This window comes from Geospiza fortis, unplaced genomic scaffold, assembly GCF_000277835.1.
Source record: "Geospiza fortis unplaced genomic scaffold, GeoFor_1.0 scaffold97, whole genome shotgun sequence".
Lineage (NCBI taxonomy): Eukaryota > Metazoa > Chordata > Aves > Passeriformes > Thraupidae > Geospiza > Geospiza fortis.
Genome location: NW_005054343.1, coordinates 2,857,314 through 2,874,820, shown reverse-complemented (window position 1 = coordinate 2,874,820; position 17,507 = coordinate 2,857,314). Strand labels below are relative to the sequence as shown.

Sequence of the window (17,507 nt, the reverse complement as noted above, 5' to 3'; positions counted from 1 at the left end):
GGACCCCCTCAGCGGCCTCTGCAACCCCACAACCAGGCAGGGCGACACTGCCGAACCAGCGGCGGTGCCGGGAGGCGAGGAACCGAGCCTGGGCGTGCTCAGCCTGCCGGGAAGGCAGCAGCCGGTCCCGCATCTCCCTCAGCAGGTGTCCGATAGCTGAGGTGAGGTTTTGCCCGAAATCTCATTTCCCACTCGCACTTCGGCTGCCCAGGAACTGAGGAGGTAGGAGACGTAATGGGGAAACTGAACTTTGCGGATGACAGTGTTAGTGAGCTGAACGAGGAACCAAGTCTGGACAAGGATGAACAAATACAGAAATACAAAGAGGAATTACAGAGGAACGAACAGAAAATGCAGGCGATCAAAGCAAAAATTAAGAACACTGAAGAAGAAATGCAGGAGATCAAAGAAAAAATAGAGAAGAATGAAATAAAAATACTGGAGTACAAATCAAAAATAGAGAAGATCAAGGAAAATATATGGAAGAATGAAATGAAAATACGGATGAAGAAAGGAAGACCAGGGGAGATCGAAGAGGAAAAAAGGAACTATGAAGTACAAAAAGAGAATGTAACAAAAATATGGACAAACAAAGAAAAAATACAGGAGCTCAAAGATAAAATACATAAGAACAAAGAAAAAATACAGCAAAACAAATTAAAAATACCAAAGAATGCAGAAAAAATACTGAGGTATGAAGCAAAAGCAGAGAGTGAAATAAAAGTACGCAACAACAAAGAAAAAGTACAGGACATCAACAAAAAAATACAGAACATCAAAGAAAGAATACAGGAGATACGAGATGAAATGCAGAAGAGCAAACCAGAGGATGCCAAAGAAAAAATACTAAAGAATGAAGAAAAAATACGGAAGACTAAAGGGAAACTACGTAAGAATTAAGACAAAAAATTGACTGGCTGCTAAAACACTGGAAATCTTTAATAAAATGCTGGCATTCAACTTTCCTGCTGTCATTTCTCCATGCTGAGTGCCAAATTATCAATGGCATTGATCTGCTGCCTATATACGGATGCAGGGCCTGGCCTCTCCTGGGGCAGGATGCGGGGCTGGCTGGAGGGGATGGGACAAACCCAAGAGCTTGGGCCAGCCCTGGGGTAGCTGCAGGGAGCAGAGAGCTGACCAAGGGCAGAAAAACACATTTTGGGGTTGCCATGAGATAGCTCATTTTCGAGGTTGGTGGGTTGGCTGCACCTCCTGCGCTGTCAGTGCCAGGCACTCTGGGCTGGGATTTGGCATGTCACACTCCATAGTGGCTCTGGGCTTTGTCCATGGGAATGGAGAGAAACAGACTGTAGGTGTGATCAGGTCTCCAAAACATGGTCTACAAGGGCTGATCCCATTGTAGGTGGGATCCACAAGTTCCTCCTAGAGCAATAAGTGGGGGTTGGATGCTGAATTTGGTGATGGATCATCTAAAAGCAGTGTTTGCAGCCACACAGCCCCCTCAGAGCAGTGTTTTGGGAATGCTGCAGCCCACTCTGCCCGAGCAGCCAGCCAGACCCAACATTTCACAGTAAAAAAGTACCTGTCCAAGTGCTGGGGCAGTGGCAGCAGTGGGACACAAGTCCACCACCAGCTCAGCAACCACAGCTCTTCAGATGTCCTGCCAGCATCTCACTGGGCCAGCTCACAGCACCCTCCTAGGATGGGTTTGCCCCCAAATCTCAGATTTACTTCCAACAGCAGATGGAAATGGGCTGCAGGGTGAATCTCACCTCAATTCCCCTCCTTGCTGACTCCAGGAGCAGTTTTCCCAGCACCAGCTGGCATCAGGCCAAAGTCAGAAGCTTTTGCCTGCATGCCAGGATGCTCCACGCGTGTGCCCTGGCTGGGTGAGGTGAAGCAGAGCTGCAGGGCTGCTCCCTTCCTGCCCCAGGCTGCCTCATCCTGCCTGGAAGAAACCCTTCCCTTGGGAATGCTTCTGACTGTCTCACCCAATCCAGGAGCTACCAGAGCACCTCGAGCCCATTGTGGCCACCAACCTGCAGCCGTGTCATCCAGGTGAAGGCAAGGGCACGAGAGGGAGGAGCAGAGTGTCCGGGCTCCTGTTGTTTGAATGTCATACTAGGACACAGCGCTTGGGAAAGTGGCTTTGTGCTGGCACCCAGGGGCTGTGCAGCTGGGAACACTTGAAAACAAAAGCTGCAAAATCCAGCCCGTGCTTGGCAGCCTATTTGGTTTAGTGAGAATTATTTGAAGAGTTAGCCCAGTGCAAGAGCTGGCTCTGCTCCTTCATCCATCACAGGATGAAGACAGAACAGAGCCGTGGAGCTGGGTTACAGCTCACTTCTTTCCACCTTTGGGACATCTCCAGAGATTAGTTTTTTCCTCAAGGAACACCTTCTCGCAACCTTAGATTTTACTAAGATTTTACTTAGATTTTACTAATCCTGTGTTGCTCACTTTTAAACAGGTATTTCATAAAATAGCCCTATGCTTACCATGTCCACACGGTGAGTTAAACAAGGAGGAAGTTTTTATTTGGGCACAGCAATATCTCTGCCTGTGTGTTAACCCCAGTGGCTCCTTACAACTACAGCCCCTCTCCTTTGGCAGGAATTCCCTTATTGGTTCATTTTAAGCATTTTAGCAGTAAGGTTTTCACCTTCTGGGTGTTCCATTATGAGCTTGCAGTCCTCTGCTTTTGTAGTGGGCAGCACTTTTCAGTCTCATTGCCTTAGATAATAAACCCCATTTATATGGCCACAGCTTTGCCAAGCGAGGCTGGGGTGAGCTGAGTTGCTGGGACATCTCTCGCTCCTTCCCATCAGGGTCCTTGCTCTCCAGCTCACCACTTCAGGGAGAACAAAAGTTCTTCCTCAGTCCATGCAAAGGAGCTGCTCCAATTTTTAATTGGATACAGACTGCTTGCTCCCATGTGGCAGTTCTGAATCCCAGCTCAGCCTCCACGCAGTGCCCTGAGGCCCACTCCCTTGCATGCAGCCCAGCTCAGCTGCCTCCCTCCAAAGCTCTGCATCCCCCAAAACTTCAGCACTGCCTTTCCCAGTGGACAATCCTCTCCACCAAGACATGCTGCTGCAGCGAGCCGAGTTGAACTGACATTCAATGCTATTTCTTGCTGCCTAAGGCAACAATTCCAGCCTGGTATTTCATGGTTTATTTGCATGACACACACAGGTTCAGCTCCACTGTTTCAGGTTTTCTTGTAGGTCAGAGTCCTGCTGCTCATCCACATTTGGAAATAAGCAGAAGACAACAGAAATACTCAACTTCCAAGGAAGCTGTGGACAAAGAGGAGACAATATTTCAGCTACAATCCTGTGAGTATTGAGCGCAAGGGGAGCTTTGTGCCTCTCAGGCACAAAGTTTCAGCCTGACATGACCTTTCTTTTTCCCCAAAGAGTGATGCTATTGACACATATTTGCCTCACAAACCCTCAGAAGCCCCAGCCCATAACTGTAGAGACTGTTGCCCCCCATACTGATTCAGATCTGTCTTGCAGTTAGCACCTACCATTAGGAAAAAAGATATGGGCAATTTTCCAGCCCATCCTCCAACCTGCCACAATTCTTTCCGAATTCCACTTATGCTTTCCCAAGCACTGCACTCAGTGCTGCTGCCAGCTTGACGCCATCGGAAGCACAAGGGGCTCGCTCCCTGTTCTGTGGCCTCTGCTGCTAGTGGAAGCACCAAATTGGACTTGATGCAAGACCAAATCCCCTGGACCCTCAAATTACTTACGCTTCAGAGGGTGGGATAATTACTGAAATTAGTTTGAGACATTTCTTCTTTCTTGACCAGCACATGCTGGAGAGAGCATGTTACCTGTAAAGTTTGTCCCAAGGATTAGATCAGCTTTCTAGGACATAGGTCCCCAAATTCCTTTTACTTTTGCACTTAAAGGCACTATTTTCACAGAATCACAGAATATGCTGAGTTGGAAGCGACCCACAAAAATCATCAAGTCCAAGCCTTAGGCCTGCACAGGACCATCCCCTAGAGACACACTATGTGCCTGAGACCATTGCCAAATGCTTCTTGAACTCTGTCACTGTTGGTGATGTGACCACTTTCTTGGGCAGCCTGTTTCAGTGCCCTCTGGGTGAAGAATCTTTTTCTGACATCCAACATAAACCTCCCCTTGAAACAACTTCAGGCCCTTCGCATGGGTCCTGTCACTGGTCACCACAGAGTAGAGATCAGTGCCCCTTCTGTTCCCCTGATGAGGAAGCTGCAACTGCAATGAGGTTTCCCCCCAGCCTCCTCCAGGCTGAACAGACCAAGTGACCTCAGCCACTCCTCATATGCCTTCCCCTCAAGGTCCTTCACCATCTTCCTTATCTTCCTTTGGACACTCTCTAACAACTTAATAGCCTTTTTTATATTGCAGTGGGCAAAGCTGCACACAGGACTCAGGCTGAGGCTGCAGCAGAGCAAAACAGAATAAACCCATCCCTCGACTGGCAGGTGATGCTGTGCCTGATGAACCCCAGGACATTTTCCCAGAGGCCACAGAACCCAGTGCTCTGTAACACCAGGGCACCCACAGCTCCAGCTGCCATCCGAGCACAGCACACCTCTTTCAGCAAAGTAACATGAGCAGGAGGCATTTCTGCCTCCTCAGCAGTATGTCTAAATATCTTTAACTATCATAAAAGCAAATAAGCAATGATAAATATCGTTATCATAAGTGAGGGAGGCTGTTGACGTCAGCATGCCTGAGTGCTCACAGGGGCCAAGAGCAGCTTGGCTGAGGGCAGTCCTGCTGCTGAGGTATTGTGACCCCCTCTGCTCAATTTTCCAGGTGACTCTGCAAGGCAGCTGAACTCTTTTTTCCCCATGAGCTGTTTTTTCCCCATATTCTCCCTTTCACAAACCAGCAGAAAGGTGAGTCTTTTAAGGAATTTACTGCCTTAGTAGAAAATCTGCAAATCTACAAAACCAGAAAATCTTGTCACGTCTCCTCACAAATGGAAAAGGAGAACTAAAGGAAATCCCACAGGGACGCTCTGGCTACTTCAGTGTAACAAGGTTCAGCTTAAGCTGCTTGTTTCACTTGCTACATTGCCAGGGATTTTTCCAATTTGATTTGGGACACAAAGTAGCTGCTTTTTCACCCTCCAGGAAGCAGAGGGTACAGCCAGAGCAGGGCACAGCACGGGCCTGTCCTCCCTGGTGTGCGCACACACACACATACACACACACCACACACAGAGCAAGCTGTGCTCATTTCTAGGCTCACACTTTGCAGATGACCTTTTCTCATCTGCAACATTTTTGATTATTTGTCAAAATCTTACCAGAGTCTTTTCAAAAGCTAAAGAACCAAGGTAGATGCTACAGCAGCAAAGTTCCTTGATGTGGAGGCTTGGAGCTGGCTGCTTCCTCACCCTATGGATCACCACAGTCCAACACCAGATCATCCCTGTTAGAGGGAGATGCGGAGCCCAGCTCCAAAAGCATAGCTGTCCAACCCCAGCCTCATTTTCCCCACCAGCCACCCACAACACACCTCCACAGGGAGCAGCAGGGGCTGGATTGTTGCCAACCAAGCAGCCCCCACAGACAGCTCTGGCCAGTGCTGCACTGTCCCCCAGGCCTGCTTTCACAGGAGCTAAAATAAAAAAGGTACTGTTCTGCAATAGCCTGGAGAAAAATATTTCAAAATGACCATGCACAGCTAAGAGCAAAGCCCTGTCTGCAGGAGCCACAGCACTGCCTGGTTTTACCTATCACCTCACACGAGATTTACTACAGGAATTGCCAAGGGGCCACCCTGCACCACGATAACAAAATCTTCCCAGAGACAGAGGCAGAAATAGCCACATAGTGGCTTCGTGCCTGAAACACCAGCAAAGCAGCTCAGCCTCTCATGACAGCTGCCTTGCACAATGCAGAGACACTGATTTCTTTCATCCTTCCATCCCAAATCTGCCCCTTTGACTCCAGACAGAGATGAGCAAATATTTAATTAACATATTTGACCTTTTATCAGCACTCAGTGCTGATGGCTTTCTGCACACGTTAGGTGTGCTTTCCTGTAGCCTGCTGCAAACTTGGGAGTAGGACAGTTTTACAAGGTTTCCTCACTTTGAACATTTTCTGACACTCTAAGTTTGAAAACCAAGAATGTGAAAGTGTCATCTTCCATTATATTAACAGCATTTAAGTTTGTATCTCTTAGTCCTGTATGGTGATATAAAGTAGAAAACAAGTGTTAGAAAATCAAAAATCATAGGACTACCTAGAAAATCAAAACATTTTAATTCTTTTTCCTGTATGTGTTTAAAACTTTCCAGATTTCTTGTGGCAAGATGGGGTTGGAGTTGACAGAACATAAATGATGCCTGAGAATAGCTGAGAACAAGAAGCTCATTGTACTAATATGGCAGAGAGCATCCTGCTCCTTCTGGTTTAGCTGTTACCAGAGACCTTCTCACAATATCATTCTACCAACCCTTAGTTCCTGATCATTGTTAAAATGCCAAAAATTCTCATATCTGTGAGTCATTTTCATTTAAAAGACGTTCCCTGTTTGTAGCCTGACCTTGCTCAACCCTTTTCTTTCCCCTCACCTGGCTGGATCAGGATGGTTCAGTGAGGACTCATTCACTAAATACCTTCATTATTTCAGCCTGAAGCTCAGTCTGACCTGGAAATAATACAAAGCAAGAGAAATCTCACCTGCATAAGGAAACCCTTGGTAATATTCATAAGACATTCAGTGAATGTCAGAGACCTATTTTCAAAGTACAGCAGCACCAGTTATATTTGATAATAATAAACACTTTATTTTTACAGTATAAAAATATAGGAACAAAATACTATACAGAAAAATATAAAGTTAAGTTGAGATCTTCTCAGTCCCTTTTAAGACAAACAGGATCACATCATGCAAGCCCAAGCCTTCAGCAAATAAAATTATCCTGGCAGCTGAAGTGGTGGCACACTCAATCTGAATGGGACAGCTGCTGCGCACCACATCCAGAGACAGAGGTGTGCCAAGGGACAACCTTCCAGCACAGGGAACTTGTCCTGCAGCTTCCAACATCCTTGTAAGTTTGACTGTGTTACATATAAAGTGGAACTGAAGTCCCCCTCCATGGTCTGACCTGGAGATGAGTATTTACAGTAAGGTGCTAGGAGAGCACCTGCCCACACATCCCCAGCTGTGATCCCACCCCACAGGCTCGCCTTTAAACAAACCAGTAGCTGCAGCACATTCACACAAACACAACTGGAAACTCTCTGTGACCAGTTGTGGAGCTGTAAACTGTCATTTAAGGAAGACAAAAGGTCAGTAAAAACAAGCTGATGAAATCCCTGAGCTTCCACTGGTTCCTCAAAACAGAAAAAATCCAGCTCTCCTACTCTCAAACAACAGAAGCAGCCAGCATTCTTTTCCAATGTACTGGCTGTTTCACTACATTCCTGGCTTTAAGAAAGAACACTGAGGACTGCAGCAGCCAACAGTACAAGAATCATCTCCCTCTTCTTTACCTGTACTTCTCCAGTACTATTTTAATTTTCCACAACCAAACTGTCCAAGTTTGCTTGCAGGTAAAGCAGGAAAGAGAGAAGGGAAAGAAGGCAGAGAATTAAGGAATTACAGTGCAAATTATATGCTCATGGAAAAAAAAAACCACAAAGGAAAAAGGTTCTCTGTAGATTTTTTAAGCCTGTTCTCTCCATGGCCTCAAACCAGGATCCATCCTTGCTAGGGAATAACTGCCAACTGACCTTCAACAGAACACTGGGAGTGTGCTCCCCATGGCAGTGAACTTGCTTTCACACTGTGTATCAGCAATGCTACAAGATGCCTTTTCACCACCCAGCAATCACGGCAAGCTTCCACAAGAAAGTGCAGTGAGAGTCTCAGGTCTTCAAGCTCCTCTTATTTTATTCATTTGTAGCAGAGATTTGAAAGTCCCTGTGCTGCATCCACAGCGGGCAAAAAAGTGCAATAGCACACTGGAGACACTCCAGGAACTATTGCTGTGCTGAGGCAGCTTGTGGAGTTTGACTAAAAAAATTGACAAAAGAAAAAATAAGGGCAGGCCTAAAGAGGAATACAGAAGAAGAAAGGAATTGCTCTGGGCACTAGCACATCCCAGTTCCTCCCCACTGCCAGAAAGGTGCTGTAATGGATCCTGTCTCCTGTAAGCAGCAAGTGCAGGACTGAACACTCGTGTAGGGTTATCAGCAGCATATTTGAAAAGTCTGTGGCAAGTGTAAGGACAGCTCACTGCCATTTATAGATATTCACCATCTTCTCTGTCAGAGTAGCCAAGAGGTGGCTTTGGTTCAATTCCAAGGGGCAGATATCCAGCACAGGCAGGTCAGCTGGCAGCTTCTGCAGCAAGGAACCACTTCCAGCATCCCAGAGCTGTGGGAGGGACAGACAAGGTCAAGGACTGCAGGACTCTCCCCTCCTACCCAGAACAGACCTTCCTCTCTCCAGAAAAGATTCCCTCAATTTACGCATAGGATCCTTTCTCTACTTCCACACCTCACTTGGTCTTTAACAGACTTGCAGCACAATGCCACCCTGACCACCCTCTCTGACCCCACTCATGAGCTCTCACACAGCCTGCTGTCCATCTTCTGCATTTGGGCTACTTTTTCATACAAAAGGCAACCCGTGTCCTCTTCCCCATCATCCCTAAAAAGCTTGCATCCTTTCCCCACAGCACTTACCACACTAACTATCCCACTGAGTCTGCTACACCACTCACAGGGCCCTGTTGTGCCACTGTGCCCAACCCCATTCCCCTGGGGGACAACAGGGGCTCACTGCCTACATGGCCTTTGATGGATGGGGAACACAAGCCTTGCCTAAGACTGGGAGTCCCACCCCATCAGGAAGTTACATCTGCCACAGCACTACAACAGACCAACCAGCGCAGGGTAATGTGCATGACAATTCCCACCAAATCACACTGATGCTGTGACTGATAAGGCTTCTCTCCTAAGAACTCCAATAAACCCCTACACCACACTGAAAGGAGCAAGACGTACCAGAGCAGAATTGGATGCCTCATCACCAGCACACACAAAGACACTCCCATCATCCTCTGGGCTCTGAAAAATGGCATTTTTGGTCAGCAACTTGCAAGTGGGACCAGCACTGAAAGTCTGAACCGGGTTAGAAGAACACACCACATCTTCTGAGCCCTCTGTCAGCGGGCTGCAAGTCAGTTCCATCATCACACAACGCATACATGGGTTATTTTTACCTGTGCAGTAGAAATAAAAAGGTAACTTTTGAAAAATGTACTCACGGATAGGCTTTATCTGTAGGAATACAAGCAGCACCAGCCTGCACCTGCCCCCTTTTGCTCATCCCCAGTTTTTCTCAATGCGCAGATGCTCATGGCTCTAGTAAGAGCAGGTGCTGTGTTTCTGCTGTGCCCACAGCACCAAGGCTGTTGCTGAGCTCAGCCCAGAGCAGTGAGAAGCAGTGAGGAGCAGTGGTCAGAGCCTGGAGACATCCCAGTACTTACCAGGCCTGTAGGTGGCCAGGCAGTGCCGTGTGTTGATCTCTGTCTGGAGATCGATGCAGCCCCCAGGTTCCAGGGTCAGGTGGTGAGGCCAGTAGGAGTTCCCAGCTTTCTGCTCCCAAAAGCAGGCTCCTTCCAAGGTCCCAGCCAATAGCCCACCATAAGGCAGCGAGGCTGAGGCCATCCGGGGCAGGTAGGACAGCGACACCATGGGGCACCTGGAAGGGTCATTGGCAAGAGTCAGAGCTGTCAGCTGCAGCTCTACTGGTGCCCTGCTCGCTGCTGCAGAGCTCCAGTTCTCCAAATGCATGGCAAAGAAAGGGCCTATGCAGGCTGTGAGATGGTCCTTCAAGCAAGGAGTGCCAGTGGATGTGTCAATATAAATTAAATCCAGCTTAATTACTGAGCATTATGTTTTACAGAAGCAGCAGACAGCATAGATCAGATGAGTGCAAATCAGTGTTTGATTCCCAGAGTATAAGAAACAGAAGCATCAAAATTTCACATCTCTTTGCAATTTGTCCTTTCATAATTAAATACTAAACCCGGCTCCAAAACAAATTCAGCTCTTCTGTTTATACTGCACCAGTGGGTCTATTTCTGACCCTTGTGTGCCTTACAATGAGCACAAGTGCTTGGCACCTGCATAAGTCATATATAAACACCATACAACCTTATGAGAGACTTCTCACATTTGTGCTAAATGTGAATTTTTGAACAAGAGATTCACATAATACAATTTAAACTATTGTAATTGTGTGATTTATGGAAAAAGTTGTGTTTAACTTGATGTTTATTAGTTGAGAAGAATGATAAATCCTTCTGCCATACCTCGACTTCTGAGGGACCAGTTCTTGGACATGAGAGTTTGTGTCTCTCAGATCATAAATCATGATAGAACCATTGACCAATCCAGCATAGACATAATTTGTATCATCAAGACACCAGCAGCAGCTCCAGACAGGACGGCCAGCATTGTATGTCTGCACCACAGTGTTTGTTGCCAAGCTGTAGAAGAAAAGCAAAGTGATGGCCAGTTGCATAAGTGTCTACTGATGAGAAAACTGCATAATTAAAATAAGCTAATCTAGCTTTTTAAAGTCTTCAGACAAAAGCATCTCTCTTTAGACTGAGTTCTCAATTGACTCCTCCTTTACTCCAGACATGAATCTAAAAACCCAAACAGAATAATCCCTTGGATATTGTCAAGTGATTTATAATTCTTCCAGGCCAATGCTTCTTTTTCCAGTTTGATCTTTGGAGACTGGGAGAGGAAATCTCACAGCAGGGTCTCAGCTGCCTTACTGGCAAGAGAAAGCTAAGTTACTTTTCTGGAAACAATTAGGAGAAGCAATGCTGGTGTAGCCCCGTAATACCACATATTCCTGAGATCACAGGGCTCATCTCTTCAGATTACATCTCCCATTAATTATTTCCTCTCTTTTTACACAAGAGGAACAGTATTTATGCCTCAAAAGAATCCAGTTTAAGCAAGAGTGAGACAGTGAGTGGCTAAGGACAGTTGAATGTACATTTACAGTATTAATTATTCCTTCTACAAATCAAGTTTCTAAAGAAGAAGGAAGTCCACAGAGGGGCACAACCCAGAATAGCAGATGAAGTATCAGATCAGGATGTATTTGCAAAGTGCAGCATTGTCAACATGCATTTGCACCCTGAGAACAGCACAGAAGACTGCACATATCAAAGTAACTCCGGATGTCCTTTGTAACACATGTGCTTCTCCCTGGGGAAGGTGATCATGCTCAGGACTCCAGAGAAACAAGTAATTGCTCCCAGGTAAGTGTAAGGAGAACAACTACAAAGATCTAGCTGGGGAAACAGGGAGTTTGATACCAGAGCAGTGACTGGGTCAAAACAACAGGATGAAAAAAAACCAAACAAAACCAAATAAACTCAACAGTGCTATTTTAAACAACTGCAAGCCAGAGCAGGAGACATAAAAGCATCTTGGATAATTCTTTTGGGGAGGATGACTACGAATTAGTAACTAGAGAAGAAAGATTGCCAAAGGACTATTCTTTCAGAGGGAGACTGAAAAGTTATGAAGATGCTGCTGAAGTCAACACCTAACTCCAAGATATTCTGGGATCAAGCACAAAAGCAAGAGGATCACAAGCTCTGATGTGGCCAACCAAGCAGTGAGAGGCAGATATGGAAGTGTCTGGCTCCTTGTTGCAGTGTCTGCTAACTCTTCAGATTAAACCATGAAAAGAATTATCATCCCAATCAGTTAGAAATCTGACAGACACTTTCACTTGAGCATCAGAGTCAGTTCTGTTTACTTTTAACTAGTCTTGTTTACTTTTAACTAGTCTAGCAAACGTTTCAACATGGTTACAGGAAAGAAACATTCTGTACATTTCTGTTGCAGGATTAAGTTCTGTTCATTGCTTCACTTGTGGGAAAGAATTGAGACTAATTAGTCAAAAACCAGACACATCCTGCCTAACCCAATACTGACAGACAGATTGCACAGAGATGCTAATATAACTCAATAAGAATCAATCAGCCAATAAAGTTTTGAAGCACTGTAAGATTAAGACTGAAGAGCAGCAGAGAAGCAAAAAAACACACTCATAAGCTGTAAATTCTAACAGGACTGGACACATTTTCCCCTCAGTCTCTGCATAATTAGTCTCCAACCTGCTGCTTTATGTCTCTGCTAGCTCTAGAGAGCCTCTAACACATGCTCAACAATGCTGTTTATGCATTTCATATCCCAGATGAATTCCATGATCTGCAAGAAGTTTAAAATCAGTAAAGTCGACATCAGTGCAGGGAAGGAGAAGCCCAGCCTAACCACCCCTTATTTCTGCTTTATGCTGTACAAGCTCTCAGGCTTCACATTTCCCTGCAGAAACAGAAAACCAAATGGACAGTAAACGTCATGTCTATATATCTTATTTATTCTCCATACAGCTGGCTGATCTGTGCTGAATTACTTGTTTTCCATGGGAAAATAATCAGAGAGAGGTAGCTCCATGACACCTCCACCTTAAAGATGCAAAAGCATCAGTAAGTCCTCCCCTGTTAGTTCCCACATGCAGGAAGAATATGCAGACCTGATCTCATCTTTGCAGTGTCTTTCAGAAAGCAGAATAGCAAGTGCTGCAAGACAGAACAAAATCCAACCCAACCTCTTGCACACAGCCAAACTCTGCAGGGACAGGCAGGGCTCACCTGGTGAGTTTGAGAGTGTTGTCCAGGGCAGCAGAGAGCAGCAAACCATCGGCTCGAGTGCCAAAAGCCAGGCCCCGGATCTGTTTGCTGTGGATGGGGATGTACTGGCTGCTCTTCAGGTTGGACAAGCTCATCATCTTAACACCACAACCTGCCACAGAAGAAGGGTAAAGCAGATTATTGAGAAGCAGCATATGCATAGAATTGGCTATTCTATGCCAGAACTACAAAGTCTGTATTGAAGCCTGTGGTGGGATGAACACTTAAGTTATTTGCTCTTCTGGGTAAGAACTGCCACAAATCATTCTTTAATTCAAATGGCAACAAAGCTAAATCCTTAGGGATCCCAGTCAGCAACAGCAAACTCAGTACCAGTGCTACAATTCTTGTTACAAGCCCTGCTGCTCTTTAGCCAGCTTCTTCAAAGACACTCTTGCACAGATAAAACCACAAAGAGCAGGATTACATGGTTATTTAAGAGAACAAGAATCACAGCAAAGAATGGGTACAGGTGAACTTAACCTGTGTGCTACAAGAGTCACCACAAAGCCTCCATTCAGAGATTCGGTCCTGGCTACAAATGCCAGAAAAATGAGACCAGGTAAATGCAGAAAAGCACTTTGTTATGCCTAGATAAGGCACATTAACCTCAAACCCATTAACCAAATAGAGTAACTCTCATCAGTCAGAAAGTATTTGGCAAATAAGCGCTCTCAGACTCCTAATGCCACATGCATTGCACTGAAACAGCCACTGGCACTGGTCCAGATGTCAGGTCACTGGCCCCTGGACATAACAGTGAGACAAAATCAGGGCTGCCCGTGACTTCTTGGCTTCCTATTTCCTCATTAGGGAACAGCATTCAGGCATTCATATTAAAAGGAGTTTGCTTTTGGTTGAGGTTTTTGTTTGTTTGTTTGTTTTTTAAGAATGCTGACTAATCAGCTGTATGTGCATCAATCCACCTATAGATTGGGAAGCAGTGTTTCTCACTTAACCACTGGAAGAATCTCTGTAGCCCCACTGCCTGGCCCCTTCTTTCAGAAGGTCCACCTTTGCAAGGATTACAGGACACATCTTTTACCTTCCTGTGGATGTGGCATTCCAGCAGGAGAGCTGCAGACCCTCTGCTAGGACTCTGCCATAGAAGTGCCAGGGAAACAAGCTCCTTTGCCAGGTAGAGGCTACCAGTGCAGGGGCCAGATGAAGTATGGGGAGTCTTACAGGTATTCTCAGTCTACAAGGCACATGCAAAGGCCAAGCAGAAAAGCAGGGAGCAGGGACAAAGCAGAAATGACAGTAACTTGTACTTCTGAACCTCCAAATGTTGACTTGCTTAATTACCAGGAATAAAAGTAGACTGTGGAGAAGGCTGTGATACCACGAGACAGCCCAGTGAGTCACAGTATGCCATCACTCTGCAGTTGCCAGCCTGAGACACCAAGAACACCTTTTCCAAGTGGTATTTGCGCTGGCTTTGGCTGGAGGGGAGGCTGCCTGCGAGGCAGGGGCGGGAGCTGCCGGGCTGCTGAGAAGTGTTCATGTTGTACTGGGCCACCAGAGCCTTCAGCTCCTGCAAAGAAAGAACCCAAAGAGCTTTAATGCATCACCAGCAGTGTCACCTTCTGTGCTCTCTACTTCAGGTGCTCCAACTGTACTTGTTCTCAGATAAAAAAGGGAAATATAGTCCCATTTCCATGCTATTCCTGAAGTACTATATTTCTAAGTTCATAGCCTACGACAGTGAACAACAGATGTATTCAAATGCTGTGTAAATACTGGCAAAATGTATTCAAAGTCTGTTATTGTATATATTACACCCTGTGAAAGAGAAGACTCTTGGGCAACACATAAAAGCCAGTAACAACTATTACCAGATCAATGCTGTTTAGAAGGGAATGAACTGCCAAGTATTATGAGCCCCTAAACCACAAGAGAAAGTCAATTAAAACCATTTTCCAGAATTTCCAGAATACCCCATAAAAAAATAAAAGCCCAAGATTCAACACAAAGGGCGTTGCAGGAAACAAGTCAGTCTATTTAATGACAATGACCCTGTTCTTGTAAACCCTGTGCAGCAAATTCCAGGAAGAACACAACTCTCAAGAGCTCCAGCTCTTCTACCACCTCCTCCCCTCTTTTCCTCCACCTCAACTGATGAATGCTCAAGAATATCCAGCAAAGGCATGGCCAAGAACAGCTTCTGTGAAGAACAAGGTATTCCTTGAATTCCTTTTTCTGCTGAGATCATCGGGGGTGAGGTGGGAATCAAGGTAGTGGCATCAGCATATTGTGAGTTAACTAGAAGTGTCCCTTCCCAAAAAGTATTTTGACCATCATGTAATCCAAGGTCAAATCCAGACAATACAGAATCTCACGGATATTTAAGAGGGATGGCAAACTGGAGGAAAATTGCTACTTGCTTTCTGTTGTCTGAGCAACGCAGGTTCTGCTTCAAACACTATGTAATCTTTAAACAATTAAGGGTCACAAGAATGATATTATGAATATATCAGTAATTGCAAGTCAGCCTCAATAGTGAACCAGCCACCACCACTTAACCTGCATTGAAGCAAAGGCAGCAATTTTCAAAAAGGCAAGATCAAAGTTCAAGCTCTACATTAATAGTTATCAAGACCTATAGCTTTTGGAAGCTGCTCAAGAGGAGAGCAGTTCTGATACTTTACAGAGGTCTGATCTCTTTGGCATCAAGCACATTGCAAATGTCCCAAGGGAATATAAAAATGTAAGGAAAAAAAAAAAAAGAAAAGGAAGCTGGAGACTCCAGATTATTAGAGCAAGAAAAGACAAGACAACCTGGGCAAGAAGAAGGGGTGTGAGGGTTGTCAGGATACTTATGATGAAAGCTGTAGCTTCAAGCTTAGAGTAAGCAGTCAGTCAAAACACAGGTAACTTAGAAGAAAGCAATTTTTAATAAAAAATTTAATAAATTTAGTATTTCTAAAAGGTGAGGGGTGGAGACCACAGCCACTGGGGATCAGAAGAGATTAAAATGATCTGTTGCTCTGGGGACCTTACAAAACTCTCCTTGTCACCTGCACTCAACATTCAACTTTCACACAAGTTATTAAAAAGGAAACCAGCCAATTAAAATCACAAGGATTATTAATACAATGTTTATATTTAAACACACTGGACAAACCCAGCAGAACCAGGAAGTCTTACTGGAGGCACATTAGCAAGGCGATTAAAAATGCTCTGCTGCAGACAAATTCCACTAATTGTGCTCAAAAGAACATTCTGTTCATTATGTAAAAGCCTATACTTTCCTTTAAGATGCTTTGCAGAGTTTTCCTGATGCCTGGTGTCAACTAATGGCCTTGAGAGCAGACTCCTCTCTCTGCACATGCTATGACTGCCTCTAGATTTCAGCTCGCCTTTGCAGTGATGAATGAACACAGTCACACCAGGGGGAAAGAATGGGCTATAGAGCAAAAGTCTTCTTGAGGAGCATACAGGAGAAGGAGAAGAGCACAATGAGTAGGAAAGGAAAACCAGCAGCTACAATAAATTCAGAACAGTTTTGAGTTATTAGGTTACAGTCCCAATAGCTGATATGAAGCTTTCAAGACAAAGGCAAGTATCAATGACTGTCACTCTCTGGCTGTTTCCCACAGAGCTCTTAGAGAAGCCACAGCTGCCACCTGGCGCTGTCAGCCCCAGCCCTGCCTTTAACAGAGAAACACAGGACAGGACAATCTCAAGCTGTGGTGCAGCACTGCAGACATTCCACCTCCCACCTTGGGGTTTGGGTTCAAATTCAGTCTAAAGGACGTGGAGCATTTCTAACTGGCTTCACTATAAACAACAGCAATGAAATACCAGCTTCCACTTCCCCAGACATCAACTGGAGGTGAACACAGAGATCACAAAGATGAACAATTTTTATTCAATAAAACAATTAGCCTATTTTTTTTCTAGAGGTATTGAATGCACAAATTTTTATTGCTATTTTGCCATTCAATTTTTTTTAATGCTCCGAAAATTTAAAAAAACATTTTCCATTATATCAAGAAACGTAAATTGATCTCTGCAAGGGTCACAATTACATTTGCTTTCTTCTCCACAGCAGCATGCAGTCTCCTGTAATTTCCCTGCCAGTCCTCCTTTTCCTGCTCCATACCCAAAGAGAGCTACTGCTTCCCATGTGCAAAAATCAGATCTCCTACCCCAGCTGATCAGTGATATTAATACTAGAAGGCAGAGATGGTTTACTTATCATTAGCTACTTTTACTGAAAATGCTGTCAGATTCAGGAGTACTGCAGTAGGTCACATTTAATTCCCAAGTTCTTTCTGCTCCCAGAGGAAAAACATTAGGTAAAAGTAAGGTGTCAGCAGCATTGGTTCCAAAACACAAGCCTGAACCTCTGTGTGGTGGGCAGGACACAATTCAGCACAGCCCCCACTCCTGAGGGCTTTCTTCCAGAGCTCCCCTCATCTTCAAGTTCACTTCCTCACGTATTTTCATATAGCTAAAGACTTAAAAACCATCAATTTCCTAGTCTCAATAACATTACATACTTCAATAACAAAGTACAATGAACAAGACTCTTAATGGGTAAGAGCACAGAAAAATGCATACAAACCTAAAAAAAGGTCATAGCTAGTGCCATGACTGCTGCTTGGCACAGCTCAAGTGCATTAGCAACAAAAACCCCTGAACAGCCCAACCCTACACTGCAATCACCCAAGCAGGGCTCAGCTAGAAACCTCCCAATCTAAATACTTCTGTGCAAGGAGTTACTTTACTCTATGACTTCTCATAAAACAAGGAGCTCATTAGGCATCTGCTCAAAA

The 17,507-nt window shown here is 45.0% G+C and overlaps 2 protein-coding genes across 2 annotated transcripts in view; both read right to left on the bottom strand.

Moving 5' to 3' along the window:
- Positions 1–133, bottom strand: part of GLG1 (golgi glycoprotein 1) — an 82,709-nt gene extending 82,576 nt beyond the window's left edge. Inside the window, exon 1 of the mRNA XM_005422817.2 lies at positions 34–133. Within this exon, the coding sequence (XP_005422874.1) occupies positions 34–133 (100 nt within the window). The remainder of the gene's footprint in view (positions 1–33) is intronic.
- A 6,620-nt stretch (positions 134–6,753) lies between these two features.
- Positions 6,754–17,507, bottom strand: part of RFWD3 (ring finger and WD repeat domain 3) — a 20,792-nt gene continuing 10,038 nt past the window's right edge. The window contains exons 7-12 of the mRNA XM_005422740.2: positions 14,032–14,260; positions 12,688–12,838; positions 10,315–10,491; positions 9,487–9,701; positions 9,002–9,219; positions 6,754–8,369 (exon numbers count right to left, since the gene is read on the bottom strand). Coding sequence (XP_005422797.1) covers positions 8,226–8,369; positions 9,002–9,219; positions 9,487–9,701; positions 10,315–10,491; positions 12,688–12,838; positions 14,032–14,260 — 1,134 coding nt within the window. The 3' untranslated portion in view covers positions 6,754–8,225. The remainder of the gene's footprint in view (positions 8,370–9,001; positions 9,220–9,486; positions 9,702–10,314; positions 10,492–12,687; positions 12,839–14,031; positions 14,261–17,507) is intronic.